Source organism: Pipistrellus kuhlii, unplaced genomic scaffold, assembly GCF_014108245.1.
Source record: "Pipistrellus kuhlii isolate mPipKuh1 unplaced genomic scaffold, mPipKuh1.p scaffold_m20_p_9, whole genome shotgun sequence".
Lineage (NCBI taxonomy): Eukaryota > Metazoa > Chordata > Mammalia > Chiroptera > Vespertilionidae > Pipistrellus > Pipistrellus kuhlii.
This window is the reverse complement of record NW_023425595.1, coordinates 20890931-20915450: the sequence shown is the minus strand read 5'-3', so window position 1 is coordinate 20915450 and position 24520 is coordinate 20890931. Positions and strand designations below refer to the sequence as shown.

The 24520-nt window shown below is 38.3% G+C and overlaps 1 protein-coding gene across 7 annotated transcripts in view; it reads left to right on the top strand.

The window, feature by feature from the left end:
• Positions 1–778: 778 nt before the first annotated feature.
• The window catches only part of ZDHHC13 (zinc finger DHHC-type palmitoyltransferase 13), a 43456-nt gene continuing 19714 nt past the window's right edge, over positions 779–24520 (top strand). Inside the window, exons 1-10 of one of the 7 annotated variants that reach the window (XM_036426655.2) lie at positions 779–928; positions 5761–5906; positions 8795–8917; positions 10450–10527; positions 13109–13253; positions 14630–14694; positions 17364–17526; positions 18922–19047; positions 20994–21127; positions 24418–24518. In XM_036426655.2, the coding sequence (XP_036282548.1) occupies positions 902–928; positions 5761–5906; positions 8795–8917; positions 10450–10527; positions 13109–13253; positions 14630–14694; positions 17364–17526; positions 18922–19047; positions 20994–21127; positions 24418–24518 (1108 nt within the window). In that variant the 5' untranslated portion in view covers positions 779–901. Of the gene's footprint in view, positions 929–1778; positions 1824–2685; positions 2703–5760; positions 5907–8794; positions 8918–10449; positions 10528–13108; positions 13254–14629; positions 14695–17363; positions 17527–18921; positions 19048–20993; positions 21128–24417; positions 24519–24520 lie in introns of those variants that run through there. The other 6 variants (XM_036426651.2, XM_036426654.1, XM_045577531.1 and 3 more) reach the window with 6 other exon arrangements.

Here is a 24520-nt window from a genome sequence, read left to right as displayed (position 1 = left end):
TTAGATTTCTAGACATTTATACTATGATTTAGTATTGCTTTTACAGAATAAAGGAATCATAATACTTTCAGTTCGTTTCCAATTTAACTCCTAAAGGTCTTAATCTGGTTTAGCCTAGCAACAGATATTTGAAAAAAAAAAAAAATAATGCCAAAATTGTATTAGTGCCGGGTTAGAAAAGCTCCGGTTTTCTGGGGACTGCGTAGGATAGCCCCACTGCACACCACTGGAGCTCCCCAAGGTCAGGGACCAAGGCTTAGCCTGTCTTCATAGCTGTCCTTTGAGCTGAATAGATCCTAGATGCCATCTCCTTCAGTGCAGACATTAAAGAGGAGTGGGGAGTGCAGATGGGGGCCTCTTGCCCAATCCCCCTGTGTAGCCTGAGCTGTGGAACTCATCTATTTCCCGTTCTATGAAGAAAACAGAACCCCAGAAGGTGGGAGTGACTTCCCGAAGATCGCAGAAGTAGAGAGTGGTACATGTTTTCAGTTAACATTTATTGATTCCTTACTAGATTCAGACATTGGCGGGGGACGGGGGTTGGCAGCGGGCTTGACCGGATGGGGCAGAAGGGTGGGAGGACTCAGGCTGTGCTGGAGCTGGGACTCAAGTTCAGAACGCAGTCTTGACCTGGGGCTGGAACTTCACCGCGGGGCTGGGGGCGGGGCCTCCGGCTCGCGGTTCCCCCAGTAGCCTCCCTGATGGCAGGAAAAGTCCCGCCCCCCAGACGAGAGGTGAGCAGCGATTGGCTCTCCCGAGGCCGACAGACGGGTACAGGCGTGAGTGGGGGCTGCGGCGGAGGCGGGGCCGCGAGCAGGAAGTGGGATACGGGAGGCTCGAGGCGCGCCGGCCAGCGGGTTGCCTCCGCCGCTTCGCGGAGTCCCTACGGGTCACCGGGGCGATGGAGGGGCCGGGCCTCGGCTCGCAGGTGAGTGCGGCCGGCCGGGGAGGGCTGATCCGGGGGCCTGGCGAGGCGAGGCGCGGCGCGGCGGCTGTGGGGAGGCGAGGGCGTAGGCTGAGGAAGCTCCCGGAGGGGCCTGGAAACGCCGAGAAGGATGCTGGTGTTTCTCTGAGGGGACCGAGGAGAGGAGGCCTGGACCGAGGATCGAGCGCCTTCGCCAAGCCTCCAGCCGCTCGGCTCGGGCCACAGCACCCCCTGGGACCGGGACGCCCCCTGTGCCTGGCGGGGACCGCTGTGGGGCCTTGGAGGCGGTGGGTGCCTGTTCCTGGGAGAGGTGTCAGGTGACACACCTGCGTTGGACCCGTCGGTCTTGACCTTGGGCTGGAGTCAGTGCGGTTCTATTGATTGCCTTTTTGGCCCAGGCGTCTGGGCACCCGCCTTCGCATCACCCAGCAGCCCTGGTTTAGCTCCTGTTCCCCCAGGCTTGCTTACTCCTTGAAAGAAGGCAGGTTGTCTGTTTAGGCCGGAGAAAGGGGGCTGGGAAGGAAGGTAGGGAGATAGCTACCTGCAGAACCCCAAAGTACTCTGTTCTGTGGGGGTATTGCCAGAAGCCAGATGTAGTTCCAGAGAACAGAACGGGCCAGTGGGAGACGTTACAGGAGGTACCTGTTCGCTCCAAGAGAACAAGATTTTTGTCCTTAAAAATAAATAAATAAATAAAGGCCCTTTCCCAATGCATATTGTAGCTGGTCACATTATGGTGGCTAAATGAAGAATACCCAGATTCAGCCAACTTTTAGTGAGTGTGTAGCATGCGCCTAATGCTTTTATAGGCATTATTTTATTTCAGAATTGACGCACCCTTGCGAAGATGACAATCTCTAGATAACAGATGAGAAAACTGAAGCTGTCCCCAGTTGGAGTGAGTTAGGTAGTGGATTTTCTGTTGCTAGCAGGATTCAAGCAGTTTGAGATGATTGGATTGCTTGGCCTCTAAAAAAAAAAAAAAAAAGTCCAATCTAGAGAGTGTTTCTCATGCTCCCCCTTTCCCTTCCTTCTTTCAACAGTCTGGTGTCCTTTTACGTGAGGAACGAGACATGTGGGGAGTTGTCATGGCATTCTTATTAGGTGTTCTTGGGTTTTGATGGACAAAAATAAAAAAAGTTTGCAAGCAGATTGGATTTTACAAAAGAGTGTAGAATTTTCACATGGAAACTAAGCCCCCCTCAGAGTTTGAAGGAAAAGTTGACAGGAATAACTATCATATCTTAATTACTGTCACTCATTTACAAAAGCCTTTAAAGTGCTAAAAGTTCACTCCCTCTTGCTGAAGGGAAGGTAGCCCTGCCCCAGTTCCGTGAGAGATAGAGGGAGAGAATGATTCAGAGGTTGAAATTAATGGGCCAAGGTAGAGATATCATTGTTGGGTCTTGGCAGTTTGCACAATATTCCCCCCATTCTTGATCTTCACTGTGACACTGTGAGGTGGGGAGGGATTATGATTCTAGTTTTAGAGATTAGGCCTGAGGCTTCACAAATTGAAGTCATCTGTGAAAAGTCTAATAGCTGCTAAGTAACAGAGCCAAGATTTCATTTGTTCTACTGGGAGTTAGGTACTGCTACAGGTGCAGGAGATAAACGAGAACAATACAAAAACATTCCTGCTCTGGTGGAATTTGGTTCTAGTTCCAACTTGAGCATGATTTTTTTTTTTTTTTGGCAGAATTTGCCAATACAGGCATACCTTGTTTTATTGCACTTTGCTTCGTTGTGCCTTGCAGATACTGCTTTTCTACAAATTGTAAGTAAGACCCTTCACCAGCAAAAAGGTTACGACCTGTTGAAGGCTCAGATGGTGGTTAGCATTTGTTAGCAATAAGGAGTTTTTAAAATAAGGTATGCACATTTTTTTTTTAGACAGAGTGCTATTGCACATTACAGTGTGAACATAACTTTTATATGCACTGGGAAACCAAAGCATATTGAGATACTCACTTTATGGTTTGGAACTGAACCCCCAGTATCTCCAAGGTATGCCTGTACTATCCGGATCCTAGTTTCCTCTCTGACCTCATTTTTTATTACTTTCTTGCTTGTTCAATTAACCCCGGCCATACTGGCCTCAAGGCCTTGGCACTTGCTATTTGCTGTGTGCGGAATAGTCTTTCCTCATACCCACATGTCTTATTTCCCCACCTCATTAAGGTCTTGACACGAATGTCACCTCTGTGTGGCAAGCCCTCCCCAGTATCACCACTACCAGCAACATTCCCTAGGCTCCTTCCTTGCTTTTATCTCTTCTCAGCATTTCATACCATTTAGCATAACTTACTTGTCCTGTTTGTTGTCTCTTTCCCTCCACTGAATTACAGGCTTTGAGGACAGAGATGTTTATCTGTTGTGTCCCCTGCTGTGTACCTAGCACTGGTGGGTACTCTGTAAATAATTGTACAATGAAGGAACTTGGAAACTGAACTCTGGCACTTCTGTTAATGTCTTGAGAAATGTTAAAGGTTATCAGTCAGATCTCTCTTTTTTGTTTTATTTGATAATCTTGCAGAACAGTGACCCTCAACAGAGTTTGCATATGGTTTTGTAGATTTTGGGATTCTCTAAAATTAATGCCCATTGTAACTTTATTTTTATTTATTTTTTATCTTTTAAAAAATTTGATATTTTATTGATTTTTTTACAGAGAGGAAGAGAGAGGGATAGAGAGTTAGAAACATCGATGAGAGAGAATCATCGATCAGCTGCCTCCTGCACATCCCCTACTGGGAACATGCCCGCAACCAAGGTACATGCCCTTGACCGGAATCGAACCTGGGACCCTTCAGTCTACAGGCCGACGCTCTATCCACTGAGCCAAACTGCCTTTGGCAGCCCATTGTAACTTTAAATGTATTTATTTACTATTTAGTAAAATAATTTGATTTGTGATATCTCATGGATATATCATATGAGCCCTTATATCTTAAAGATGTTCCTGTTACTTATTGCTGTGTAACAAGTCACCCTAAAACAGTGGTGTAAACCACCTATTGCCACGCTCATGGACTCTGTGTCAGGAATTTGGACATGTCATAGCAGGAATGGTCTGTTTCTGCTGCACCGTATCTAGATGGACTCGTGAGCCTCTGCTAGAAAGTCTCGTGAGCTGGGATGACTCAGCACCTAGGGCTGGTGCTGTCTTCACTCACATGTCTGGCAGTTGATGCTGACTTTCAGCAGGGTCACCTACATGGGGCTGGGCCTCTGCACAGCATGGTGGCTGGGTTCCAAGAGTCAGCATCTCAGGAGACAGAAGGAGGAAGCTGCCAGTTTCTAAGGCCTGGGAATTACTTCTGCAGTATTTAGTAGTGGCGAGCCATAGAGCTTCCTCTGTGAGGAAGGACATGGACCCTCTCCTCTTGATGGAGAAGTATCAAAGAAGTTGGGGGCTTTGCTATAAAAATCACCCTAGGTCTGATTTTTATAATATCATGTTGTCCCTGTGGAAGAGAGTAGTCAGCTAGCTACGTGTCTCTTTCTTGGTATCTCATCCCTCCTTTTTGTAAATATTGTCTATTGTGTTCACTGCCATGTCCTGTGTCTAGAATAGTGCCTGGCACATAATAGGCATATAGTTAATACCTGATGAATGAATGGATTGTAGTAGGAATTGTATCTTACTCGATTACCTAGTTACTTAGTACTGTGATTGGTAGGTAGTAGGCGTTCTTTACATTTCCCTGATTGAATGATTTAAAAAAACTCAGAAATTTGCTGGCTTCCTGAGATTTTGCTACATCTATTCTGTTACCTTAACATTGTAGGGAGCCATGTAGCAGTTAAGCTTCCACTGCCAAAAAGGATGTATGTTTGTTGTGGTGAAGTCTTTACTAGTGCACATGCCATTAATGACTCTTGTAACAGTTCCTCTTAAAATCATACAACATGGAGTTGGAAGGAACTTCATAGTTTTATGACCTGCTCTTTCCATTTTAGAAATGTAGAAGCTGAAGCCAAAAATGGGGTAATTAGCCACCATCATACTGCCAACATAAAATCTGAGACTTTGGCCTTGTTCTCAAAGAGTTTACATTTCAATGTGGTAAAGATGAAAAACAACTAGAGAATACCATAAAAATGATTTCTTGATAACTAGAGAGTAATCTCTAAGAAGGATTTCATATCATTGACCTAAATTGCTTTAGTCTTTGTGATGGGAATATATGGTTGATTTTTTAAAAAACATCTTTATGGGACTGTCTCTGGTTAACCTCTCCCAAAGCAGGTCATCTCCTTTCTCACCTGTAGCTCTTGTGGAAAATTTTGGGAAGGAGTGAATCCAGAGCAAAGGAGATAACTTAGAACTGTAGTCTCTAACCTTTTTTGATCATGCACTCCTATCAGTAAAATAATTTTGAACTTGCACCCCTAGAATAAAACACTATTATAATGTGAAAAGTAGTATCCAAAATTTTCATTTTTGTAAACTGTCACTAATTATGAGCTGAATGGAGTGATGAATGGAGCCTGCACTGAAAACTGGCTAGGAGCTCAGGGATCCAGCTGCACAGCGCAGATCATCGAGGCACTGACTGCAATTTATCATCACTTGTTGGCAATGGATAACTCTAACCCCTATGCACTGATGGGGATGATTCTCTGTTATATGGGTGTATGGAACTTAAAAAGTTTAGCATCCCTCTATTTGATGTACATGGGGGCTTGGGACAGGCGTCAGTCATCAAATTCATACTGTCATGGGGCATGTTATTGTAAGATTTGACAATATATTTCAAAATCTTCATTATGTAATTGAATGTGACATTAATTCTCTTCCTATGCTTTGTCAAATTACTCCTACTTTCCAGTGCAGGAATCACAGCCATGGCCCCCACCCTTCAGGATTTGGTCGACATGGAGTCTGTGCACATGAAAACAAAGAACTTGCCAAGGCAAGAGAAGCTCTTCCTCTTATAGAGGACTCTAGTAACTGTGACATTGTAAAAGCCACTCAGTAAGTCTTCCCAGTTCTTTGTTTTACTCTTATGTTCTGTTGAAGTTAATAATGTATGTGCAGTTCATGGCTTCCAGTATATACCCAACTCACTTCCTACTCCATTGCTAGTATGATTGTTATAGCAGCAACAGAGCACTTTAACACAGTGCACCTTAGCTGTTTATTACTAGTCTGTTGCATTAGATTGTGAGCAGCTTCTTAGCAAAAGCATGTTTTTTTCATCTTTGTAAATGCTTTTGCACAGTATTAGGTACCAGTAAATGCTTTTTTTTGGTCTTCTGGTTTGAATGAATGAATCATTTTAAGTGACACTAAAACTAGACTCTGAGTTTGAAACACAAATCTAGAAAACTAGAGTTATCCGAGTCTTTTAAAATGTACTACAACCAAAATATATAGGTGGAATGGAAAAGTACCAGCTCACACCATTATGGATATTTTAAACATTTATTTGTTGAGTACTTTCTGTGTACCTATTGTGTACTAGAAGAAAGTCAGTAATGTAGAAATAGGCTTTCTGACCACTTGAATCATAGTGGGTTGTTTTGATTGCATCAAAAATGAAAGTATGTTTTGAAAAGAGATCCTTAAAATCTCCAGATGTGGGTATTAAATCATTTCCAACATTTTAATCCTCATGAATCTCATTGATTATTAACATCCACCCATCTCTTACCATTGGATATATTTTGAAATATTTTGTCCATCAAACTACATTGATTTTTAATCCATTTTCTTAATAATCAAATATAAATTTGACCATAAGAGCTTATAATCAGTATGAAAGGAACTAATGTTGCCACACTAACTTGATATAATTTTTGTCAAAAGCAAGGATGTTTGTTGATTAATTAGCCTGTTTGACTTTAATGTAGACTAATACATAATTTATGTTAGTTAAAAAATAATTGACAGTTATTTGGATATTCTAAATATTAATTTATATGAATTCTTGAGGCCCTAGGAACCACTATTTTACAAGAATATTATTTGATATTGTTTATATTATGATATTTATATGAAGATGAAAATGTTCTTAAGATAAACATTAGCTTTAATTAGAATGGAAACATTTAAATGTTTTCCTGCTACTGGTAAATTTCTATAAGATAAATGTTAAAAATTAGGCTATGCATACAGGAAATTAAAAACTCACATTTTAACCTGGCCAGTGTTGCTGAGTGGTTGAGCATCAACCTATGATCCAGGAAGTTACCTTTTGATTCCTGGTGAGGGCACATGCCTGGGTTGCAGGCTCAACCTCAATCAATGATTTTTTTTTTCCATATCATTGATGTTTCTATCTTTCTCTTCTTCTCTGAAATAAAAAAAATATATAAAAAATAATGACATTTTATATCATTTCTAAACCTTTCTTTGAGGTCTTAGACTTTCTTAAGTCATTGAGGGAAGATCTTTAGGTAGATGTGGGAAGGCAAAAATAAAAAAAACGAGGGTGTGTATATGTATTTTTGTGTTTTCTAAACCACGAAAACTTTTATTAGTGTGTAATCTTATATTTCTCATGTAAAGGGAATATTTTTTCCCAGTAAAAATGTTAAAGTTGACATTTAAAAGATGAAAAATATATCATCAACAATTTAATTTTATTAATATTTTTGTTTAGCATTATAAGACAGTTATCTATCTTAAAAATGCCATACAGACAGACAGATAGGGGGATACACACATTTTGGTGAGGTAGAAATTATTTAATTTTATAGCATGCTAAATGTGGTCTTTTGGGACTTAATATTTTTTATTAAAAGAAATATTGCTAATGAATTATTTTAAAAGTTATGGGATTAAAATATACACTTCTTGCCAGTTTCTCATTCTTATAGTCAGTAAATTAAATAACTCTCTTAAATATTCCTCAAGTCCATCCCTCACTTTCGGCTCTCATTGCCTCTCACCTGTATTTATTATAAGAATCTCTAAACTGGTCTTTCAGTCTCTGCTTCACCCTCTGCAAATTAATTTCCATACTGCCACTAATGCGATCTTTCTTAAGTGTCTTTGAGCTTTCCCTTTATTTTACTTTTTTATTTTTTAGGCTAGTCAAGTGAAGCAGGGGGAGTGGAGACGGAACAAAGAAATCTGTAACTGGCTCTGATCAATTAATTGTAGGCACCACTGCACTCAGACCAGCCTTTTAAAGCTTTCCTCTTTGAAACTTTCAGTAGTTTCCTTTTGAACAATAGATGAAGTAAACTTCAAAGCATGGCATAGAAGGCCCACGCAGTTTTTGCCTCTCTATTCTATCCTCATATCTTACCATTCTCTTCTATATGTTTTATCCTTCTTCAGTGTTAAATTGCTTATATTTCTCTGAACATCTGTGCAGTTTCACATCTCTGATTTTTGTACATGCTGTTCCCTCTGCCTGGAATGTCCTCCCTTCAGCCCTTAAAACATAGTTCTATCAATATATACACCATGTTTTATTCCCCTCAGAATGTCTAATCATTTCTTTCTTTGCCATACATACCTTATACTATGTTTATATTTTATTGTTGAATTTATCCCATACCAAGGTTTAATCTCTCTCCTTAATTGGGAGGTCATTGCATGGGCTTGGTTTGATTCAAGAATGAGATTATAGTCAGGAATCAGTACCATACATTCCTGGCATATAGTGGAGAATCTAATGAATTTTATTGAGGGAGGGCAAATGTTAAAGTTTATTTAAGAAAATCAAATTCAACTCCAAATGGAGGTTGTTTGGCTTTACAATATGACCTCTTGATACATACCTTTGTTAATGTATTTCTATGTTGACTGAAAGATTGGATAAAAACTTGGTAAAAGAAAGAAATTTTGATATTTGAAATTATTTTATTGGTACCAATTATGTCCTTTTTTTGTTTTTTTTCTTATTTAAGATACGGGATTTTTGAACGATGTAAAGAATTGGTAGAAGCAGGATATGATGTCAGGCAACCAGACAAAGAAAATGTGTCACTTCTTCATTGGGCTGCTATTAACAACAGACTGGATCTTGTAAAGTAAGATGGGATATGTGTGTTTATTAATTGTGTATTTATCATTCTAGACCTCTCCTTCATTTGTGTTTTCCTCAAGTGCAACTTTGAATGTTGAAACATCCATAGTCCTTTATTGTAAATAAATACCTGAAACTGTGCCACACACATCAGTTATCTGAGCATTGAAAAGGACCTTGGAGATCATCCAGTCCAGGGTTGTCATTGGCCCAAAAGGAAAACTAAAGAAAAAGCCACAGGGCCCATCATAAAGATAAAGTTCAGGCAATGATATTGAACATTGTTTTAAACGAAAAAGTATAAGATAAACTTTCTCTGTATAGAACAGATTTTCAGGTAGTACAGAAGAAATTTTGAAAATTTTTACATTGCTTAATAATGCCAGGGGAAATGGATGAATAGAAGAATAATTTAACCCTATAAAAAAAAAAAACTAAATGTGGCCAAAACCGGTTTGGCTCAGTGGATAGAGCGTCGGCCTGTGGATTGAAAGGTCCCAGGTTCGATTCCGGTCAAGGGTATGTACCTTGGTTGCGGGCACATCCCCAGTGGAGGGTGTGCAAGAGGCAGCTGATCGATGATTCTCTCTCATTGATGTTTCTAGTTCTCTATCCTTCTCTCTTCCTCTCTGTAAAAAATCAATAAAATATATTTTAAAAAAATAACAAAAAACTAAATGTGGATTACATTTTTAAGTAGGTGTGTATCAGACTGTAAAAAATACTGTACTTTCTCTTCATAAAGCACTACTGCCTACCCATTATTTTTTATTTTATACCTTAGCATATGAAATATATGCATGTATGTGAATTGCATATAATTTGTATTATATATATTAAATTTTGGAGGTTTAAGAAAATAATACTATACTAAAGTTTAAAGTAAATACACATTCAGGTAAACCCCTCTTCTGTGAAAATAAACTGATGTGTTGTTTTGATAATAATACGCGAAACACAACTTTGAGATGAGACTAATTCCTGTAAACCACAGAAGAAAATGTCTCTTTGCCTTCCAGAGTCACTTATTCAGTGTAACATATCTGTGTCCCCAAATAGAAAGCAAGACATTCAAAATGTCTAACTTTTCTAAAAGGATTTTGAATTATATTTTACTATTTTAAAAATTCATTTCCATATAGTAATTCTAATCTTAAGCTGTTTAAAGTGACATTATTTTACTTTTTCTTTCAATTTAAGTAGAATATCTGTGTGATCCTGAACCTTTTAAATATAAACCTTTCAAGAGTGTTGTGGTAATTAGAATATGCAGAGTAGTTACCACATGCTTAGTATGTAAGTTATAGTTGAATGCTCATGACACCAGGTGTAATTACTTATATGCTATGAATATTTCACTAAAGTTCTGTTTGATGCTGTTGTGTGAATCTTTCAGAATTCTGTCTATCTGTGCGGTTCTAGGGAGGGTTCTTATTATAATTTGTTTTCTAATACATTTATTACTAAGAATAAAGTTTTCTTTGTCAGTATGAATTTTAAGTTTTAAATCGTTTTATCTGTGTCTGTTTTTAACAGGTTTTATATTTCAAAAGGTGCTGTGGTAGATCAGTTGGGTGGAGATTTAAATTCAACTCCTCTTCACTGGGCCATAAGGTAAGGTTTTTTGTACACTGACATTGCTATTCAGTCAAGTGACTTAGTTTATTTTCTGAACATTAATGATCAGCATTTTCCACTAGAATTTTTTGTGATTCTCTTCTGTGCTATCCAGTGTGGTATTCACTAGCCATATGTGAAATATGAAATGGGGCTAATATAACTAAGGAATTGAACTTTAAATTTAATTTAATTTAAAATTTATTTGATTTAATTTTAACTAATATGAAGTCAAATAAGCCTCATGTAGCCAGTATCCACCTTATTGGAAACTGCAGTTAGAGACTATTTGAAGGGCTTTCTTTCCTCTTCCCCCTTCATTAAATAAACAGAATAATAAATAAATGTAGCTTTAAGGAGTTTACAAAGACAGATTATTTTTGTGTTTAACTTAGGCCTCCAATGTAATGCTCAAAATCAAATGTGTGTCTCATACTTTTATGTAATTAAAATACATATCTTTTATACTTGATCACATGGTTAAAAGTGATAGTTCAGTGAACTATAAACTCAATCAGTTTTTTCCTCTGATATTAGCCATCTGAAGCTGAAGTTAATAAGGCCTGTCTTTTATATATATATATATAAAAGACAGGCCTTATATATATATATTATTGATTTTTAACAGAGAGGAAGAGAGAGGGATAGAAAGTTAGAAACATCGATGAGAGAGAATCATCGATCAGCTGCCTCTTGCACACCCTCCACTGGGGATGTGCCTGCAACCCAGGTACATGCCCTTGACCGGAATCGAACCTGGGACCTTTCAGTCCCCAGGTCGACGCTCTATCCACTGAGCCAAACCGGTTTTGACAATAAGGCCTGTCTTGATACTTAACAATTTTTTAATTTTTCATCTTAACTTCATTCTCTGTGGTTGTTGGGGTTGCCATGAACCTGAAACTAAAGTGAATATTGTTCATTTAAGGCAAGGAATTGAATCTGTTCTCCATAGCCAATAAATTTGAAGAATCTAGAGTGAACTCATCCACATGTAAGCTTCATATGGAAAATGATCCATATTCAAGTATAAAAATATCTAGTTCCTAAGAATAATATTACAGTATATCTGCAGTCTGAATGTTATATTGTAGGGTATCTGGCTCATGATTATTTTAAAGTAGTAACAATGAAGTCTAACTGGTTTTAAAGTTTACATTTTTCGCATTAGTTATGTAACATTATTATTTATACATGGTAGCATCATAAGGTTTACGGTAGATTGGGAAGTTACTAAGATTATTACTTGCCCTCAAGAAGGACCGTATAGATAGTTCTAAGTGTGGAACATCTAAGTAAAGGACATTTAGAGAATCCCCAGAGTTTTGAAACCCTTATTGTTAGGAAATACTTTTTATGCTATCTAATAAAAGAGTAATTTGCAAATCAGCCATCATTCTGCTACACCCACAAGCCACACCCACCAGCCAATCCCACCAGCCAATCAGAGCAAGTATGCAAATAAACCAAACCAAGATGGCTACAGCCACAGAGAGCAGGAGGGAGGCTTGGGTTTCCTAGGCAATGGAGGAAGCCAAGCTTTCTGCCTGCCCTTGCCAGCCTAGGCCTCCACTCACGGCTACAAAGTTTCAATTATAGAAGGTAAACAAATCCAAACAGAAATGGTGGCAGCATGGAGCTGGAAAGAGCAGAGGCTAGGGTTGCCCCTGGCAACGGAGGAAGCAAAGTTTTTTGCACACCCTGGCGACCCAGGCCTCTGCTTAAGGCTACAAAGTTTCAATTATAGAAAATACGTAAGTCCCAATAGAAATGACTGCCAGCCACCGAGCGAGCAGGAGGCTTGGCTCTGCTCCAGGTTACAAAGTTTCAATTGTAGAAGGTAAATAAATTCCTGATACCAGGGCCTCCACTTGGGTTACCAGGGGGCATGGCCGGCCTGCAAACCACCACAGGCCCCTTGCCCAGGCTGCCCCACGCCCCAAGAAAACCCCCATTCAGATCTGGGACACCCTTTAGGGAAAACCAGCTGGCCCCCACCTGTGCACGAGGCCTCTAATAAAAGAGTAATATGCAGATTGACTGTCATTCCAACACACAATATGGCTGCCCCCATGTGGACACAAGATGGCCACTACAAGATGGCCAGCAGGGGAGGGCAGTTGGTAGGCACCAGGCCTGCAAGGAAGGGCAGTTGAGAGGGACCAGGCCTGCAATGGAGGGCACTTGAGAGGGACCAGGCCTGCAAGGGAGGGCAGTTAGGGGTCACCAGGGGGCAAACAGGCTGGCAGGGGAGCAATTAGACATCAATCAGGCTGGCATGGGAGTGGTTAGGGAGTGATCAGGCTGACAGGTAGAAGTGGTTAGGGGCAATCAGGAAGGGGGCAGGCGAGCAGTTGGGAGCCAGTAATCCTGAATTATGAGAGGGATCCCAGATTGGAGAGGTTACAGGCTGGGCTGAGGGACACCCCCAGCCCCCTGCATGAATTTTGTGCATTGGGCTTCTAATATCTAACTAAAATCTCTCATGTCTCAGGGATAGCAATTTCTCCCTGGATTTTTTATTTTTATTTTTATTTTTGCTACAATTTACAATATACTTTTTATTCTTTATTTACAGACAAGGGCATTTACCCATGGTCATATTATTACTGCAGTATGGTGCAGACCCCACTCTCATTGATGGAGAAGGATTCAGCAGCATCCACCTGGCCGTATTATTTCAACACATGCCCATTATAGCATATCTCATCTCAAAGGGACAGGTATATTTTGAAACATACTTATACAACAGCTATTATACATTTGAAGAGATTAGGAAGATGATTAGTAGTCTGTTCTCATTTTTAAAGTAAAAGCAAAAAATATCCAGATATTCAAATATTAGCCTCAGCAGGTCTTGGTATTGAATTTTCCTTTCTAGCTTCATTGGAGCAAAAAGGACAGGTCATTTAGCTCAGTAACATATAATAGATGTTTTTAAACTTGTAAGCCAGTAATAGTTTTCCTATGCTCCTTGCAGAGATTTCAAAAACATGACTTCAAAGCCTATATTTTTCTTTGGCTGAATGTAGAAATGGTAATCAAATCACTGAATTAACCCATCATTGCTTTCATTGTTTGAGTCTAAATGGGAGACGAATTTGAATGTATGCTTCTTATTGTTTTCTAAAGTAATTCCATGAAAAATGACTTGCCTTAAGAGGCATCCATTTATGGCGCAGGTTAAATTATAGGTTATTGGCAGTGGGAGTTTCACTGTCAGTTATATCTGTCTGGATATGCTTTCTCTTAGCAAAGTAGTTTATGTATTAGCAGGCTCACCTAGAAGAGGCGTGGACACATGTTTGCACAAATGCTGTTGGAATGACTGTGTACTCTGTAAATAAGCACTGTCTCTCAGACTTAGCCAATTGAAGTAGAGTAATTATAATCTCCTTGGGCTCACTTGGGAAAGATGTTTGAGGAGGAATCCTTCCTGCTTCTCTTTGTGTTCCTTCCCATGTTGTACTCCTCCAAGGCCCATAAGAATCTTAAATAATTGAAACTCTTTCTTTGCCTTGATTGGAACCATTATTGTATACCTCGAACCTGGGCCCATTTTATTAAAAGGAGATATGATTTCTTTTTTTTTTATGTTCTAGAAAAATAGAAAAGAATTTTCATGTGTTACCTTTTAAAACATAATTATGATAAAAGAAAATACAATGAATTGCCTCAGAAGATAGTTGTTCAGTATTACTAGAAGTACTTAAGTAGAGACTGAATGACCTTGTGTAATAGTACCAATGCATGTACTATCAGTTAAGGTCTAAAACTAGATGACTTCTAGGGTCTCTGCTTCTCAAGTCTCTTATATTTAATGATGATTATTTTTCTCTTTCCCTTAGCTCTCTTCCATTCATACTATATAACACTTTGAATCATATATTCAGATATAGCTTTTAAAAATATTTTCTATAAATCCATGAGCTTTTATCCTATAGCTGTGAAGCAGAACATTCTTTTATTAAATGATTCTTGAACCCTCCTTGTAGACACAATGGTAGTGCTAGTGTATTGAAGAGCTACCTCTATTAAGAAAAAAAAAGAGAATTTTGACTGTGTCTACAATTAAGCTGATTGACTTCTTTTTGAACAGAGTGTGAATATGGCAGATTTAAATGGGCAGACACCTCTCATGTTATCAGCTCACAAAGTACTTGGGTAAGTGAATTTAATTGAATTGCCTCATTCTGATTCTTGCTTCTGACAGTTTCTTTTTTTGTGTATGTAATTTTAAGTATTTTAATCTATATGAAATGATACTACATTTTGAAGAATAAAAATAAAATTTTCCACTCTGTGATTGTGATATGGACTTTTTATATAGATATATTTAGAAAAGCACCATTGAACATTGAAATAATTTTCTCTTTTCTGATAACTCAAGGGAAGAGTTTGAAAGCTATTGTAAGAAAACTAGAGGCAAGGTGCACGAAATTTGTACATGGGTAGGATCCCTAGGCCTGGCCAGTTATCAGGGCCAAAGGGGTCTTCTTTCCCCAGCTGCTGCTGCTGGCCCGGGCCTTCCTTTATTCTGTGCTGCCCCTGGTGGTCAGTGCATGTCATAGCAAGCAGTTGAACTCCCAGTTGGTCAAACTCCTGAGGGGACAATTTATATATTAGCCTTTTATTATATAGGATAATTTCTTTATAAAACAGAGATTTCATAGTATATATTTATTATTTTTTAAATAAACTTTTATTGTTGAAAGTACTACATATGTCCCTTTTTTTTCTCCATAGCCCTCTTTAACCTCTCTCCCTAACAAGCCTTCACCAACCACTATCTGTATCTATGGCTTATGCATATATACATATAAGTTCATTGGTAGATCTCTTTCCCACCTCCCACCTCCTCTGATAGCATATATGTATTAATGATGTATATTTCTTAGTTTGCATTTTTTTTTTAAATGACAGTGGGGGGAAAATTCAGGACATCAGTAATACTGTTAACTATATATATATATATATATATATATATAATATATATATATATAAAAGACAAGTTTAAATGTTCTCATAATTTGAAATCTAGATGATAAAAACAATAAATGTTGAGGATCTTTAATATTGATGACTGCTCAGAAAATATTAATTGTAACTGACCTGTGGAAATAGTGTATATGTTCACATCAAGTACTTGCATATTTAAGTTTTTCTGTGTGTTTCTTTTATAAACACACTAGAGGCCCGGTGCATGAAATTTGTGCATGGGGAGGGGGTCCCCTCAGCCCAGCCTACACCCTCTCCAATCTGGGACCCCTTGGGGGACATCCCTCTCACAAACTTGGGACTGCTGGCTCCTAACTGCTCACTTGCCTGTCTGCCTGACCACCCTTAACTGCCCCTCCTGCCAGCCAAGTCACCCCTAATCACCTCTGCCTGTCAGCCTGGTTGCCCATAAATGCGAGCGCCCCTTCCCCCACCCACTGGCCTAGTGCCCCTTAGTGCCCACACTGCTGGCCTGGTCACCTCTCACTGTCTCCCTCCCCCGCCGGCCTGGTCACCCTTACTGCCCCCTGCCATCCTGGTCGCCCCCAATTGCCCCTCCACACACTGGCCTGGTCACCCCCAACTTATCCTCCCTACCGTCCTGGTCACCTCTCACTGTCCCCCTGCTGGCCTGGTCACCCCACACAGCCTGCTGGTTAGCAGTTTGGTCGTCCCTCGCTAACTCCCCTGCCGACCTGGTCGCCCCACACAGCCTGCTGTTCAGTTGTTACTGTGAGGGCATTGTAACCAATTTGCATATTATCCTTTTACTAGTAGAGATGATTAATGACCAGCATATAGTACAACTTCTATGTTTCTTCTCTCAGATATATGCTTTAGTTTTCCCTTTGTCAGTTTATTTCCAAGGTTACTTAATTTCTGATTTTGATTTAACTTTAGACTTCTAGGAACTGAATTAGTTTTGATGTCATTTCCTTTTCATTCATGGAGTAGTGGGGTAAGGATAGAATTTTATTAGAAAGCTTTTTGTCATATAACTCTGAAGTTATATGCTGATAACTCTGAAGTCAGATATAGTGTTTAAAGATCTAGGTAGAATAAGTTAAGTAGAATATTATTTTATTAAAAGAATCTCAGGTAGTCATGAAGGACAGGGAGGTATTGATGATAAAACAATATTTTATTGAATGAGATAAAAATATTTTTAGGATATTATTTATACCCAGCTTTATTTAATAATAGGTTAGAAGGAAAATGTGAAGTTAGCTTTTGATTTATTTCCTCAAATATAGTATTGTACATTTAATTTTTAATTAGATGAATAAGATAGAATTCAATATTGGCCAAAGTTAAATGTATAATTTAAAAGAAAACATTAATAATATAATAACATGAAAGTAAAAGTTTAGTGGGAGAGATCAACCAAAGGACTTGTGTGCATGTATATAAGCCTAACCAGTGGCTATGAATAACAGGGGGGTGGGGATATATGTGGGAAGGGGTTTGGGATGGGAATGGGGGGTTGAGGACAATTATGTGATACCATAATCAATCAATAAATAAAAATAAACAAAAAAAAGAAAGAAAGTAAAAGTTTGATAGATAGAAGAAAGTAAAAGTTTGAAATAAAAGTAGTTATTTCACTGTATTGATGTGAAAATTATATTTTTTATATAGTTACGTAATAGATAACTTTTTGGGGGGGAGTGTGCATCTCTCCTATTAACAACTATAATAGAACTCTACATGAAGAAGTTTCTTAGTTTTCAGAATTTGATTTGTTAATTGATATGTTAGTTTAAAAGATTGGTTATTTACATTTTCCCCTCAAATCATTCATCACTCTAATACCCTTTGGTATTGTTTTGAAACAGGCCAGAACCAACTGGATTTCTTTTAAAGTTTAATCCTTCTCTCAATGTGGTTGATAAAATACACCAAAACACCCCACTTCACTGGGCAGTGGCAGCAGGAAATGCTACTGCAGTTTCTAAACTTTTGGAAGCTGGTTCTAGCTTGGATATCCGAAATGCTAAGGTATGACCAGGTATTTATCTTCCTTAGTTTATTATATCTTCAGTTAGATATAATACAGTACGTAAGCTGTTCGTATGACTTCAGTTATTACAGGATAGATGTAAATAATAATAGCTAGCTACTCTCAGAACAAATATGTTAAGTCTATGATTTTGATGAGGTTTTAAAAAAATGCTCTACGTCACTAATCATCAAGACATGCAAATTAAAACCACAATGAATATCACTTCACAGCTGCCAGAATGGCTATCATCAATAAATCAACAAACAACAAGTGTTGGCAAGGATGTGGAGAAAAGGGAACCCTCTTGCACTGTTGGTGGGAATGCAGACTGGTACAGCCACTGTGGAAAACAGTAGGGAGTTTCCTCAAATAATGAAAAATGGAACTGTTTTTTGACCCAGTGATCTCACTTCTGGGAATATATTTTAAGATTCCACTTCTGGGAATATAACCTAAGAATTTGAAAAACAAATTCAAAACAATAAATGCACCCCTATGTTCATTGCAGTGTTATTTACAATAGCCAATATCTGGAAACGGCCCAAGTGCCCATCAGTAGATGAATGGATAAAAAAGCTGTGGTACATTTATACAACAGAGTACTATGCAGCCATGGGAAAGAAAGAACTCTTACCTTTGTGACAGCATGGATGGATCTGGAGATTATTAAACTAAGTGAAATGAGCCAGTCAGAGAAAGACAAATAGCATATGATCTCACTTATGTGTGGAATCTAATGAACAAAATAAATTGATGAACATTATAGAAACAGAGGCATGGCCCTAGCCGGTTTGGCTCAGTGGGTAGAGTATTGGCCTGCAGACTGAAGGGTCCCAGGTTCGGTTCCAGTCCGGATTGTGGGCTCGATCCCCTCTGGGGAACATGCAGGAGGCAGCCAACCAAAGATTTTCTCTCATTGTTGTGTTTCTCTCCCACTCTCTTCTCTGAATCAATTATATATATACATACATACATATATATATATGGAACAGAGGCATGGATATACATGGAACAGACTGACAGCTTTTAGGGGAAAATGGGGTGGGGGGAACTGGATGAAAAAAGGTGAAGGGATTAGCCAAAAAAACGTATATATAACACAGAGACACAGGCCACACGGTGGTGTTAGCCAGTGGAGTGGAGGCCAGGTGGACATGGGTAAGGAGTGGGGAATGAGGATGGAAAGAGACTTGGCTTGGGGCATATGATACAGTGTGCTGATGATGTTTTATTGAGTTGTACATTTGAAACCTGTACGGTTTTGTGAACCATTGTCACCCCAATACATTTTTTTAAAAAAGGAATCATACAGTAAAAAAAAAAAAGTCTAGTACTCATACTATATAAAAATGTGATTGAATGTTTTCTTTCTTTTTTTTTTTTTTTTTTAGGGAGAAACACCTCTTGAGATGGCTCTACAAAATAAAAATCGGTTCATTATTCACATGCTAAAAACAGAAGCCAAAATGAGAGCTAACAAAAAATTCAGGCTTTGGAGGTGGCTGCAGAAATTTGAGGTAACTATACTTTAAGAATGATTCTAAATTAACTAAGCAGATTTCTGTGGAGAGGGTCATCATGAATACTACACCTATTTTGCATTTCGGTATTTAGAGGGAGAGAGATAAATAATGGTTACTTCTCAGTCTCTTTTGCCAACTCCTTTGCTTCTCCCCCACCTCATATAGTAGGGTGCCCCAGGGTTTTGTCTTTGGACTTCTTTTATTTGTATTCATTCATTCCCTTAGTGAGATCATGCACTTACATGGCTTTAAATGCCATCTACATATTGGTAACTCCCCAAGTTTTCACTAGATCAGACCCTTCCAGACTAGTATCTCCCAGTTACCTGTATAACTTACCCAGTTTAGGGTCTGATAAGCATCTCCAGTACAACATCCAAAACTGACTCCTCCTCTTCTCTCCACCCCTCCCTAACTATTCCATTCATAGCCTTTCATATCTCTATCTATGATGACTCCAGCTTTCCAGTCACCTGTGTCTTTTCTCAGTCACACCATGTATCTAGGCCATTAGAAAAAGGTTTAAGTGAGTTTACCCTCAGTTTATATCCATTAATACCAACTCACCATTCCACCAGTGGCATTTTGGTCCGGCCACCATTATCTTTCATATAAATTATTGCAGTTGTCTGACTCATCTCTAGTCTATTCTCAACAGAGCAGCCAGATAAATCTTTTAAAATCTGTATCAGATCCTATTATTCATCTACTCAGAATCCTAGGTTTCTTTCTTTCTCCCAGAATAAAAGCCAAAGTCCTTACAAGGGCTGGAGCTTTTTATGTTTTATAAAATTCTCTTAGTACATTGTCTGTCTTCCCCTGCTAGAATTTAAGCTTATGAGAAAAGACCATATTTAATTCTTCTGTTCTGAAGTTAAATTGCTTGTAGATTCTAAGTTTACCTTTTTTGTTTAAAAATTAAACTTGCTCATTTTGTGTTATGCAATCTAATTAGAAAATTTTTAAAGATCTGATACCATTTGAAATTATACTTTCTTAGAATATGGCTCAGAGAAGTAAAAATTGAAGATGATAGGGCAGAATATATTTTCTCCATTTGCTTCCAAGGTCATGTATGTTGATGTATGCTGCATTGTAAAAATGTGGTGCTAGCGTCAGTGCAGGTAGTCACACTGTTGGTTCATAGGCTTTCATTCTTTTAACTTTGCGAGGACATGTTTCAGTCTCTGGCCTCTTTGTGACATTGACACTAAGAATGACTCCAGTCTTGAAACTCCTCCCTAGCTTCTGGGGAACCTTTTTTTCTCCTGGTTCTCATCCTGCATTTCTGATCGCACACAGTCCTGGGGATGTTGTTCATTCACGGCTTTACCACCTATATGCTGATGAATCCAGGTTTCCTCCTGACTGGTAAACCTACTTTTCTGATTGCCTCCTTCATATCCACTAGATGTCCACATTCATCTAAAATTCCACACGTGCTAAGCTAAACTCATCTTTTCTGAAAACTTGTTCCTTCTCACCCTCTTTATTAGGAAATGGCACCATCTGGTGCCCAGATTGGAACTCTTATACTCTCCTCATTAAACCTTGGGTATATTGATTTTTGTGTGGCCTTTTTGTCTTGGTTTATGCTTTCTGGCTTATATTGTTTGGAAGAAATTATTGTTTTTCTAAATGTCAGTTATGATTAACACTTTTCTAAATGACCAACATTTCTTGACAGGGAGGAAAGCAAAACAAAATATGTGTAAATAACATTTTATAAAATGTAAGGCTTTTAAAAGATTGTTTCCAAGATATGTAATTTCTCAAACATCAGATTTATCAGTCAGCAATTTTGAAGGAAAACTCTGTGTTCTGCAATAGTATTACTTGTTATTATATGTTTAGGAAGTAGTTCTTCTAATGAACTAATTATTATTAGATACTTAAGAAGTAAAATCTATAAAGTTCTAAAACTCTGAATCTCTTAATAGCTCTTCCTGCTGCTGATGCTTTCATTGATTACCGTGTGGGCTGTTGGATACATACTGGACTTCAATTCAGATTCTTGGCTTTTAAAAGGATGCTTTCTAATAACATTGCTTTTTCTGACATCTTTGTTTCCAAGGTGTGTATATTAGTCTTTGCAAGGCTGATTATTGCATTCTAATTTGATTGCTTGTTTCTGTTATTGATTAGCTGTAATTACAGATTTTTATTGAGCTCTGTTACTTATCACATAGAAACATTCTCAGGGTTGCTGGGAATGAAGGGCTTTGGTAGCATATGATTGGACTGAAAGCTAATTGGTCAACACAGTAATTTAATTGAATTGACATCTGGTTGAAAATAAATATCCTAGCTCACTTTTTGAAATGATAATTTTGGTGAATGATGGGGAGATTTTTGTAACTAATTTGCATCTTGAAGCATTTTTGCCTGTTTTTCAGAAATTTTGCTTTTTCCTTTTCTAAATCTAAATTCATTTTGAACTAATTATTTTTGTTCTTAATGTTATTTAGTAGCAACAACCTAGTTAAATCACAGGATGTTAAAAAATAGTAACTATGATGTGGTCCTATTTTTAGGAAAATATACATGGTTCCATATAGTCTTTGGTTAAGAGTCAGATTGCCAAGAGTCATATAACAGGCCAACCTTGAACAAGTTGCTTTACATTTCTGTGCCTTAATTTTTCTGTGTATAAAATGAGGATAATAATTGTGACAATGCCTGTCTCCTGCTCAACACACATTCAACAGTTAGAACCATGGCTGACACACGATGCTCAATAATTTTGTCACATCCTCATCTTACCTTTTCAGTTTCTCACATTGAAGAATGGGTATCATCCTTGGAGTAATGCCATTCTTGATTCTTTCCTTCTCTTCACTTCCCACATTCAACTCATTACCAAGTCCTTCTTGCTCAGCCTACATTGGGTCTGCTCTCTGCATCTCCACAACTGGCACCCTACATCAAACCTGACTGGCCTCCTGACTCCAACTCTTTTTTTTTTTTTTTTTTTTTAATATATTTTATTGATTTTGTACAGAGAGGAAGGGAGAGAGATACAGAGTTAGAAACATCGATGAGAGAGAGTCATCATCGATCAGCTGCCTCTTGCACACCCCCTACTGGGGATATGCCTGCAACCAAGGTACATGCCCTTGACCGGAGTCGAACCCGGGACCTTTCAGTCCCCAAGCCGACGCTCTATCCATTGAGCCAAACCGGTTTCAGCCTGACTCCAACTCTTACCCCACCCAGCTCATCCCCACTTAGCAATCAGTATAGTCTTTTAAAAAGGCAAATCAGGTTCTGTCTTTTTTTCCCCTGCTTAAAACCCTCCATGACCTTTCCTTGTACTCAGAATAAAATCAAAACTCCTTGTCTAGGAGGTAATATGTGACTTATTTCCTCCCCTCTGACTTCATCTCCTTCCTTCATTGTTCTCTAACCTTCTTTCTGGTTTTAGAACACATCAAACTCCTCCCACCCTGGACCTTGGCTTTCACTTGTGTCTCTGTCTGACATGTTCTGATTGTTGCATAGCTGGAGATGTCTCATTCAGGCTCAATTTCCAATACCACCTCCTCAGTGAGGCCTTCCCTCATACCCCATTTTGTTTTCTTCATTTTCTTCATAGCACTTAATCACTGTTTGCTGGAATGTAGGGTCCATACAAGTAGGAAACCTCTCCTGAATGAAAGAAAACTGTAATGATGATCTGTAGGAAAAGACCTAAAAGGAAATAGTGTTGCTCTATTTAGGGTGTGATTATGAGATTCCTGTGCCCTTTTTATGCCTGCCAGCATTTTCTAGAATAAGCATATGCTACTTTTGTCATAAGAAAAACCAAAGTATTAGAGGAATCTTACCATTTAGTCACCAAAGAGCAGGACAGTTGGCTGGAAATGAATTAAAATCTAAACAATAAAGTAAAAGCTCAAATTTCTGGAAAATAGCAAGCAAAGTGTCTAAAATTTTTGCTATTCAGAAAACTTATAACTTAGAGATAGTTATTCATTTTTCACTAAGTGGATTGACTCAGTCTCCAAACAAAATGTAAGCCAGATTACCAGGTATCATAATCATCACTTTGTTTTTCTAGAGAGAAAGCAAGGGCAGTATTTACTGATCTTGGATAGGGGTATTTGAGATATTTTTATTTTAATAAAAGCCTACATTATAAAAAAATGTATATGAAAGCTTTTGTTTTTTATAACAGTGGGTTGAGGGCTTTATATGTCAGGCTTGTCTCCCATTCAAATGGGAGACAAATGCATATGGCCACTTTATCCATACTACTTTTATTTCTCTCACACTCCTCTGTAGAGCCCAATTTCGTGGAGGTAAGCAGCTGCAAACTTCTATTATTAGGCTCCAGGGGCAGTTGTTTATTGATCCAGGCTGCTATCTGATGCCTGTCACAAGTAGACTGTCTCTTAAAAAATGAGGTAATTTACTGTACTACTTAATTAGTTCAAACACATTTTTGCTACAAAATCTCAATCAGGTCATGCCCTGGAGGTTACATGGACTCCATATGGCCTATTCTGGCAGCATATTAGGTTTGAGATTTTAGTTCTCAAATATTTTATCATAATATCCTAATGATCTTGATAGCTTTTAAAAAACCCTTTTCATGCCTATCATCAACTGTTGTCTTTTCCTGATATAAATTTAAAAACAGATCCAGGTAAACTATTTTCATGCATAGATTTACAATATTGAATATTTTATGTGAAAAACAGATTTATTTATTTATTTATTTATTTATTGAAACTACAATATTAACATTTGAGTAAATTTTGTGTGGACTTCAAGCTTCTTGTTATATCCAAGTGAGATGGTTGGTGTTCTAATAACTAGTGCTACTTTAAACCTTTATGCATCTTTTTATGTCCAGCGGCTGCTGCTCAAGCTGTTGTGGGATGAAAGGGCTTCAGGTTATGTCCATCTGTATGTTTCAGAAATAACCTGCAAGCTCTAGGAGAAAGCTTGTTAGATGGGAAGGTGAATCTCCCAGTATTTAAAATTTTGCATTTTGGAGTATTTGAACATATGATGAGACCCCCCCAAAAGAAATACAAATATGCTATGTCTCAATCGGAATAAAAGAATCATTGAAAATATAAAGTGATTGGGAATGAAGTAATATATAAGTTAGCTGTAAGAAAGAGAACATTTACTTCTTGAGAGCCCTTGTGCTTCCGTTTTCTAATGAGTAAAACGGAGTGATGCTGACGTGTAGCTCATTACCAGGTGGAAAGTGGCACATGGTAAGCAGTGAAAGCTGTTGTTGGTATTTAAGGGAATCATTATCACTATTACTATTTAATGGAATTTAGAACTAAAGTTAATGTGAGTCATACTTGTTTTCACTAATACCTTGTTTATCTTTTTCTCTTTTAGGTTCTTGTTTGGGTATAAGAGCCTTGTGTACTTACCAACTGTCTTCCTGCTAAGTTCCATTTTTTGGATATTTGTGACTTGGTTCATCTTATTCTTCCCTCAT